The sequence below is a fragment of the Gobius niger genome, assembly GCF_951799975.1.
Source record: "Gobius niger genome assembly, chromosome: 12".
Lineage (NCBI taxonomy): Eukaryota > Metazoa > Chordata > Actinopteri > Gobiiformes > Gobiidae > Gobius > Gobius niger.
The window spans coordinates 17,516,726-17,525,600 of NC_136863.1; the positions used below are offsets into that span (position 1 = coordinate 17,516,726).

General features: G+C 41.9%; 1 protein-coding gene across 1 annotated transcript; it reads left to right on the forward strand.

The window, feature by feature from the left end:
* Positions 1-2,515: 2,515 nt before the first annotated feature.
* On the forward strand, positions 2,516-7,834 carry map1lc3b (microtubule-associated protein 1 light chain 3 beta). Its single transcript, XM_079568083.1, has 4 exons — positions 2,516-2,685; positions 4,657-4,712; positions 5,805-5,911; positions 6,759-7,834. Exons 1-4 carry the CDS (start codon positions 2,646-2,648, stop codon positions 6,934-6,936), a joined length of 381 nt encoding a protein of 126 aa, XP_079424209.1. The 5' UTR covers positions 2,516-2,645; the 3' UTR covers positions 6,937-7,834.
* Positions 7,835-8,875: the final 1,041 nt, after the last annotated feature.

The following is an 8,875-nucleotide window of genomic DNA, read 5'->3' on the forward strand; positions in this document are numbered from 1 at the left end:
GTAAAGCTGGATTGTCTCATTGGCCTCTTTGCACAGTCTACACCTGGGGTCTTGCCTGGTGTGATAGATCTGGGCCTCTATTGCTCTGGTGCTTTGTTCCTGTGCAGCCATGATGAGCCTCTGTGCTGTCCTTTAGTCCAGCTCTGTCTAGCCATCGGTAGGATTTCTTCAAATCCAACACTTCAGTTATATTTTGGTGGTACATCCCATGCATGGGTTTGTCCAGAACCTCCAGCACCTCATCATCTCTTTCGCATTGTCTGAGACATTCACTGAGCACATCATCTGGAGCCTTGTTCTTGATGTACTTATGGATCTTAGATGTTCCATCCTGGATTGTGTCTCTCACGCTCACTAGTCCTTGGTCTCCTTCCTTTTTTTTTTTTTTTTTTTTTTTTAATAAAGGGCAAATACATAGTTTGCCACGTGCCATTTTACCTCCTGTTCCAACATACACCAGTGGCCTTCACCTTTGGTCTTTCATATCCCACACGTGTTATTGTTATCGACCACACTTGTATGACATGTAACAGTGTCAACATTTAATATCACACGGATTACCACTTCTGCCATCTGTACAGCTGATTAAGAGCGCGTCGGCACTCGTGGAGCCTCCCAGCGCGCGGGAGCGAAATCACAATGCCGGCGCGTAATGAGCGCAAGCTGCAAGTGAGGGCACGCAAGAGACCGGGTGCGCGCAACAGGGGAGGGGTTTAAGATCGCAACATTGGCAACAAATACTTGATTTGGGGGCCCCAGTGTCCCCAGACTCTCAAGGTGTGCACACAGTCGTGTTGTCTCATGTCAAGCTTCCGTGGTGATAGCGAAGTGTTTGGCGGTTGATTGGTTTTACGCACAAGACGCACTTGGCCCAAGGAGTGTGCCAACAGTCTTTCGGCCACGCTCACCTCTATAACACAAAACGCATTCACTACGGGGCGCCCATATGGGGCAAGTAGGACTCCACAGGAAAACCTTAAAGCGAGCAAAATCTAAAGCTAAATAAGGCTCTACCTCGATGGTTGCATCTCATTTTAGTGAAGCGGGAGGGGTTGTAGAACCACAGCTGCTCGCCTTACAGAATCTGAGAATATAGTTTAGTTATACAAGCGCATGATTTGACTGCGTAGTGAGCCATGCTAGAGGCAATCGTGGTGTGGAATTATTATTATTATTTTTTCATAGAGCTTGTTGTACCTGTTTGATGGATACTTTGTGTCCGATAGATCCAGCCTGACTGAGTCCAAAGTGACAACTGAAACTGGCAAACATGTCATATTGTCACGTCAAGTGTATTTGTAAAGAACAATTTATACACAAGGAAATTCCAAATGCTTCATAGTTGCACAAAATTACAAGAAGGCAGATAAAATCAATCAATAAAACATCAGCATAAAAATTAACTCATTACAGTAAAACGCAAGGGATTTGCCTTGATTTGAACGTTGTCAGAGTTGAGGCATGTCTCGCATCCTCGTGACTGTTCCAGGTTCCATCTTCATGAAACTGAAACGCAGCCTCACCGTGTTTATTATTGACTCTGGGAACCACCACCAGAGGGAATCAATATTGACCTACAGTGAAACGCAAAGGAAGAATCCAACATAATAAATTATTTTCATAAAAAAAAAAAAATGCAACACACAGTCAGGTTAAATCAAAAACACCCATCCCACACACGCGCACAAATCATTTTAGGCTGTGCTCTATGAACCAGGTAAGGAAACGACACCAGCCGGGGCTATGACTCACAGGCTACGCACATCTACCAACTAAATACGTACTTAATCATACTTTACTTCACTTTCTAAATAATCAGCGGAACCCTTGAAGCACGAATTGATGCAAGTCTCAAGAGCCGCGAGACAAAAAAAAAAAAAGGAAAAAAAAGAAAGGAAAGAAAGAAAGAAAAAAGAACGGGCAGCAATAAATACAATGGCTCCATCTGCTGGACCCGAATAGAAAACACAAAACTGTTATGTCTGTGGGTCCTGGCAATAGACATCAATATATATGAAATATGCTCTGTTATTACTGAAGTAAACACCACAAACCCATTAGTTACAGGCCTTCACAGTTACTACTACAAATAGGCCTAGTGAATGGAAAGTTAAAAAGCAAGATGAACAAAATAGGACTAAGCTTCCCCCCCAACCAGGTCACATTGCATCCGACTCCGAGGACATTGAACCAAGTAGGCTATTTGTTTATTTTGGACAAATGACGCGTCTTCAAAGTATCCCAGCTTAATACGCTTCTTTTTTTACTTCAACTTGAGTAACAATATAGTTATATGCGCGTGTGTTTGTGATTGAGTTATAGGCCTATCATGATGTGTGTTTGGCGGGTGACGTCACGGATCAGCTGACTGGTTTGTTTTGCTGGAGAGTCTGTCCTGGTGAAAAACACACAGGCCAGTTTGAAGGAAGCGACGACACGGGAGCCTCATCGAAACTAGGGCTCGATACTTTTACAGCGAGAAGCGAAAGAGCGGTGCACCGTAGCCCGACCTAAACCTTTCTTTCGTCATCTTTTTTTCCCCCCACACCCGTGTCAGTCTTTGTATTTTAAAGATCAGCTCGTTTTTATTTGATAGCGTCACTACCTCTTGTTTCCTACCCACTGCCAGCTGACTTTGACGCAATATGCCTTCGGAGAAAACCTTCAAACAAAGAAGGACGTATGGTAAGTGCCTTTGCCTATAATAACTTGATATCTGATGGTGTTTGCGTAAATGTTACAATGTGACCAGAATCGGGCTACCGAACTACCCCCCCAACAACAACAAGGACACTGGTAATCTGAACAGGCCTGTGCTGTGGGCCTTAATACCCTGTCAGGCTCTTAGTTAATTCGTTCATGACTTGAATTGCTCTGCTGCTACTGTTAAATGCTTAGACTTTCGTAACTATTAATGTGTAGTTACATAAAGCAGTCTTCACAGAGGTCTGCGCCTGTGTCAACATGCCCCAGATCAGTTCCTACGGTTCCCACTCACTGTCTTTCTTTAAGGCAATCCTGACTCGTGTGAAATAAATAAACACACTCTGTCCACATACAAACCAGAACCAGAACCTCCTGAAGAATGTCTCCCCCGGTTGTTGTTTGTGGGCCATCGCTGCTGAGGGGGAAAACAAAAACAAAGTGGTGTCGAAATGCAGAGCCACCGATCGCTGCAGGATTGGGGGATGGGACAGTTTGGAAAGGTTTTTTTTTTAGAGGGTCACAAAAGCCTTACTCAGAGCTCCTAAATATCCCAGCTGGGTGTCCTACTTCGATCGCCAACTTCAACGTGGTCACTCAGTCATCGCCCGGGTGAACAAAGGATACATTAAAGTAGCCCACATACATTACAGCACGAGGCCCATAGTTCCACCCAAGTCAGACACAGAGGCTGCGTAAAAAATAATACATGTGTACAGTTTTGCTTTATTTTTTTATTGGTGGGCGACTTTTTTTTTGTCTTTTTCCCCGCACAGTCAAAAGGAAAGTGTGTAGACTTCCGGGACAGTGAAGGGCTATTGGTTAAGAATTCTTACACAACTGGCGCACGTGGGAACGAGTCCAAAGAAATACATGAGCACGTGCTGTGTACAGTTTGGACCATGAGCTAAAAAAACGCATAATGGGATTCAAAATAACTTTAGGCTTTTGCAGAATGTGGGCCACCTACATAGATAGATTATTGTTGTAAATATAACTAGAGAGTGATAAAAAAGGTAATTGAAATGTAGCTTTTAATCATCACGCGCCATCCAGCCCAGAATACTTGGCAACTTCTTGATTCTTGTCATCTTGGGATTTCTGGCAGACAAGCTCAGTCTTTTTCATTTCTCTAAACCAGTTTGAGAACATCATGTCAGCATCGTCATCCAAAATGATAGATCACTGCTGACTAATGATTCCCATTTTATGACATGGGGCTAAAGGAAACCCCCCAAGCCCAGTGACTTTCAGAATAGCTGTCTGCTTCCTTATTGTTTTATTTTTTTGCCTCACTGCGGCTCCACATACCTCTCCTTTTCTGTGACAAGACCCAAGATAAACAGGCTGCAAAACATGACATCTCCATTTGGGGATTATTTCAGTTGGATGTCACTAGACCTGGCTGTAAACTTTTATGTTTTATTGTTTATAGGTCATGTGCAGGGCATTGGTCTGTTGTCTGACCTTTGCTTAATTCTGTTAGGCCAACGGGACACTTCTTCAGTTTATGATGATAAATGCAAAGGGTTGTTAGTGAAATGACATATTTGTTGCTGAAAACACATGGCCTACGACTCCACATTAGAAAACCATGTCATACTGTACACATAATCAGTGGTGTCTTGTAAAGCACATTATGTATTTTAGTGGCTTTGTCTTTGTCACTTTATGGTTACATGTAAAGGTGGTCACGCACAAACCAGTTAAACCTGACTCCAAAACGTGGAGATCAGTATGCAAACAATGCCACATTTACATGAAGAGCCCTGTCTGCGGGTTTTGTTTTGAATTCGCTTGACATTCGTGTTCCTTATGTTCACGGTGAGATTGTAGCGGTATCTCAAATATTGCTTCTGTCTGTCACTGTTTTGTTACTAAAGGTGTTAGAACTTGTTCTCCAAAATCCTTTACGGCTCTTTCTAACCTTTTTTTTGTGTGTCTTTTTCACAGAACAGAGAGTAGAAGATGTCAGACTGATCCGGGAGCAGCACCCAAACAAGATCCCTGTAAGTTCGCCCCCTTGAAACTCACATTTGTTTTCGCCAAAAGCTCAATAAGATGAATCTCCATTGTTTTGTTAATACTAGACACAAGCACAGAGTTTATAAGCAGCGCTGCACACAGGAAGCAAGGGTACTATGGAAATGTAACCATATTTCCTGTCTGTTTTGGCTTGACTCAAAGCTGAATGTGACTCATACAGCAGTTTGTATGCAAATAAACTCGGCAGTGGAAGAGGTTAGCAATGCTTGCCCTGGGTGTGTCCAGAAAGTCGGTGATTGTCTCCTAGCTACAACTTAAACCTGCTATTGCCCATCTGTTGTGAGTACTGTTGTCCTTTGTCCTGGGGCTGCAAAGTGCCGTGTCACGCTAAGGGCTTAGATGCTGCAGACGCGCAGTGTCATTGTAATTTGACTCTATCTAGGAACACAGAAGGGGGAGGGGGAACAGACAGGTCTTCTAAAATTATACCACAGGCTTTATAGCAGGGGTGTCCAAAGTGCGGCCCGGGGGCCAAATACGGCCCTCAGACCAATTTTTGGTGGCCCTCTGCCTTCTTGCTGAATCGGGACACATCATCAGAGTCCTTTTTATTTGAAATGTAATAATTCTACACAATTCTAACCAAACAACTAACCTTTTACTGTGAGACAGAGCTGGCATGAAGGTTTTGAGCAGAAATAAAGATGTGGGGTGCAATTTAAACCTCTGCTAGTCAAAGGTTTTGCGGCATTAACCACCGATCTATGGCCCTTCTCCCTCTGTACGCTTCAGTATGCGGCCCCCCATGAAAAAAGTTTGGACACCCCTGCTTTAAAGGTTTCAATAAACATGACTAAGTATTATTTTGATGAGTGATGCTCTTGCTCGCTGATTTTTGTTGAGCAGCAATGAAAAAGAGGAAATGGAATAAAATCTGCTTTAACAATATACTGGAGGACAAAACAAAATGTATTCCACTATAAGGAAAGTGTCGGGCACAAGCAGGGCCTTTAAATGTCACTTTGTGTGGGGAAGTTAACAAGTTAGATTCAACAAATGGGTAATATACAGCGCTGTCCCGTTAGCCCTCCGTCTCAGTTTGTGCTCCTCTGCAGGTCATCATCGAGAGGTATAAAGGAGAGAAACAGCTGCCCATCCTGGACAAGACCAAGTTCCTGGTGCCAGACCATGTTAACATGAGTGAACTCATCAAGATTATTAGGTAAGCTTTGGAATCAACACCTTTGACATTACGTACAGCCAGGGTTTGCCTCATTAGTCTCTGACATGTTTAGTCTAGTACACTGTTCCTCAAGCTTCAAAATATAAAATAAATCATCTCCTAATATATGTTGCTCTTCAAGTACCATCACGAGCAGATCAAGACCTAATCAGTTCTACATTACACTAAAGTAGGCCTTGTTTGGACTAAATTGTCATCACCCTGTATAAAAGAGACTAAACCTTATGCAGTAGCCAAGGGAAAATATTACCCTCTTAACCCAAAATAGCAATGAAAATGAGGATGTTAACATAACAAAGAAGTGTGGCAAATAAGCAACAAAAATGTGCAGGAAAAGCAACAAAAACGAAAAACGAAAGAGTGATGAAAAATATACGACCACATGGGGGGGAAAAAACAATAAAAAAATAGATTAAAACACGTCAAAAACACAGAATGTTTTTTAAAATTTATTAAAATACGGCGACAACATGACAAAAAAGTCACAATCAAATGGGCGGTTACTCTGTCCTATAGGCTGTACGCTCCAGTCGAGAAGGTTTTAGATTTGGGCAAAGCTGAACTGGATACGCGCTCGGTTAAGGCGGAGGTTCTACTGTAAATAGACTCATGTACAAAACTGAAAACAAAAGCATAACCTAATACAGTAATGTGACAAAACCCAATTCAAATGGGTGGTAAAAAAAAAAAAAAAAAAAAGACCACTGGAAGCATAGCAGCAGTGATTTTGCTTGTGACTCAACAGATTTCAGTGAGACTGTCATATCAATACGTTTTACTCTCATTGGTGTTGCGCCTCTGATCATTTCCCCTCTTTGACCTCTAGGAGGCGCCTTCAGCTCAACTCAAACCAGGCCTTCTTTCTGCTGGTCAATGGCCACAGCATGGTGTCCGTGTCTGCAGCCATCTCCGAGGTGTACGAGCGCGAGCGGGACCAGGACGGCTTCCTCTACATGGTGTACGCGTCCCAGGAGACCTTCGGCAGTGCCACAGCCCCACAGTGAACAGCCTCGGACGCCTCACACCTTTGGACAATGCTATAGTTTCTAGGCCCGCACCCCCTGTTTGAGTTGTACCCATTATCATGACTGTAATCTGCCCTGTAGCCACAGAAGTTGACCAAAAGAATTCAAAAAGAGAAAGCTGCTTTTTATTGTCTGAAAGCTGTCATATTTACCCATCAATGACCAGTGTTGTAGTTTCTTTATTTTAATGTACAGACTTTTTATGTAGCAATATTACTATGAAAGGGTGTCGCTTTTCCACTTTAAACACATTTTTAGATACCTTGTAATTATACGATTTCTGGGGGGGGAAGGGCTTGCCATTTTGCCCAATCTACTTTAGCCAGAGGAAGGATATTTAATACCAAGTGCATCATTCCCGTCGATGTCATCTGCCTTGTAGCCTAAAGCAATGTAAAACAAAGATGTTTGGGAATGGTTTGCTTCAGCGTGTATATTTGTGATAGCTGTGAATTTGAAGGTGCCCCGATGGGAGTGTAACCAAGTTTGGACACACTACAAGGAGCATGGTTATTGCTTGATTGATCAAAAATGATTAGTTGTTCATATTTAATTTCTATCACTGCTTTGCTGGCCGCGGGTTTGGGGGAAAGCTTAAGATTGACCCATGCAGCTCATTCTCGTCCCTCGCTCTGTCATTTTTCACCATCAGGATTTATATCAGTGTTTTACAATTTATTTTATTTTGTGGTGGATTTTACTTGATTGTAAGTGAATTACAGTTGGTGAGTGTCAGAGGTGCGGGGCATGTCCCAGTGCTGTCTATTCTTTTTGCCTGCTCCTCTGATTCATTCACACATTCAAAATCAGCAATATCAAACAGCAGTTTGTGTATTTACATATGTTGTTTTTGTAAGCTATAATAAAGAAAATAAACAAGGAAAGATGTGCGGTTCTTTCTGTCAGTCATAGCGTTCATTATGCGCAACATTTGAGAAAAAGGCACACTAATAATTTTTATTTTCTCAAAAACATTTGCATAGAACAATCCAGTTTCAACAAGCTTAAATACAGCATAAATCCTTTGCAACTACTTAAAACAATTTAAAATCTGGCTTCACTTTGTCATTTTTAAAAACGCTCTTTTGCACACTTGTCATTAAACTTTCCAAAACCAAGATGCAAAGACTGTAATGAGGGTAAATGTGTAAAGAACCGACGTTTGAATCAGAAAAGGCAGTAAAAACAGAATAGTTGAGAACGCTGCTCGGCTGAACAACCAATGTACAGAAACATGTATTTTACAGTAAAAAAGCACTTTGTTTCCTTCTAATAATCAAGCAAATATGAAACACTAAACATATTGATAATCCTCGATTTTAAATAAAGCCTGATAATCTCTGTGCTGTGCCCTCCAGGAGCGCAGGTTTATCTGAAAGACCAGCAGTTAGTCCTCGTGTCGTTGAACTCTGGGTCCGGCCCAGCTCCTCTCACTTAAATACAGCACACACCAGATGAAAATACTTTTAAGTCTGTCTCACTCAGAATATCAACAAATGAAAAACAATCTTAACAAACATGTAAAACTGGCATAAAAAAACACAGGCCTGATATGTCAACACAGCGTTTAAAAGCTGAAATTTAGTAACATGTCAAAGGACAATGTTTCCAGAAACTTTCCACAAAGGTTCAGAGCCGGTCAGTGCATTTACGTGCAGTGAAGTATTGCCTTACTGTGACTGACAGATGTACTAAACTGCATGTACTTCAACTGGGGACTTCTATTATCCTTACAGGGAAAGTACCAACGTGTGGATATTAATTAGGGTCAATATTTGTGTGGCACACCTGTTTACTTCTAGTCTTTGTATAAGTTGGATTATTTTACTTCATGTCGTCTCTTCGATTAATCCTTGTTGAAAACAAATTTAGTCACAGTTCAGTCCTATTTTAGATGAGGTATTGTCCTGTTGCAGAC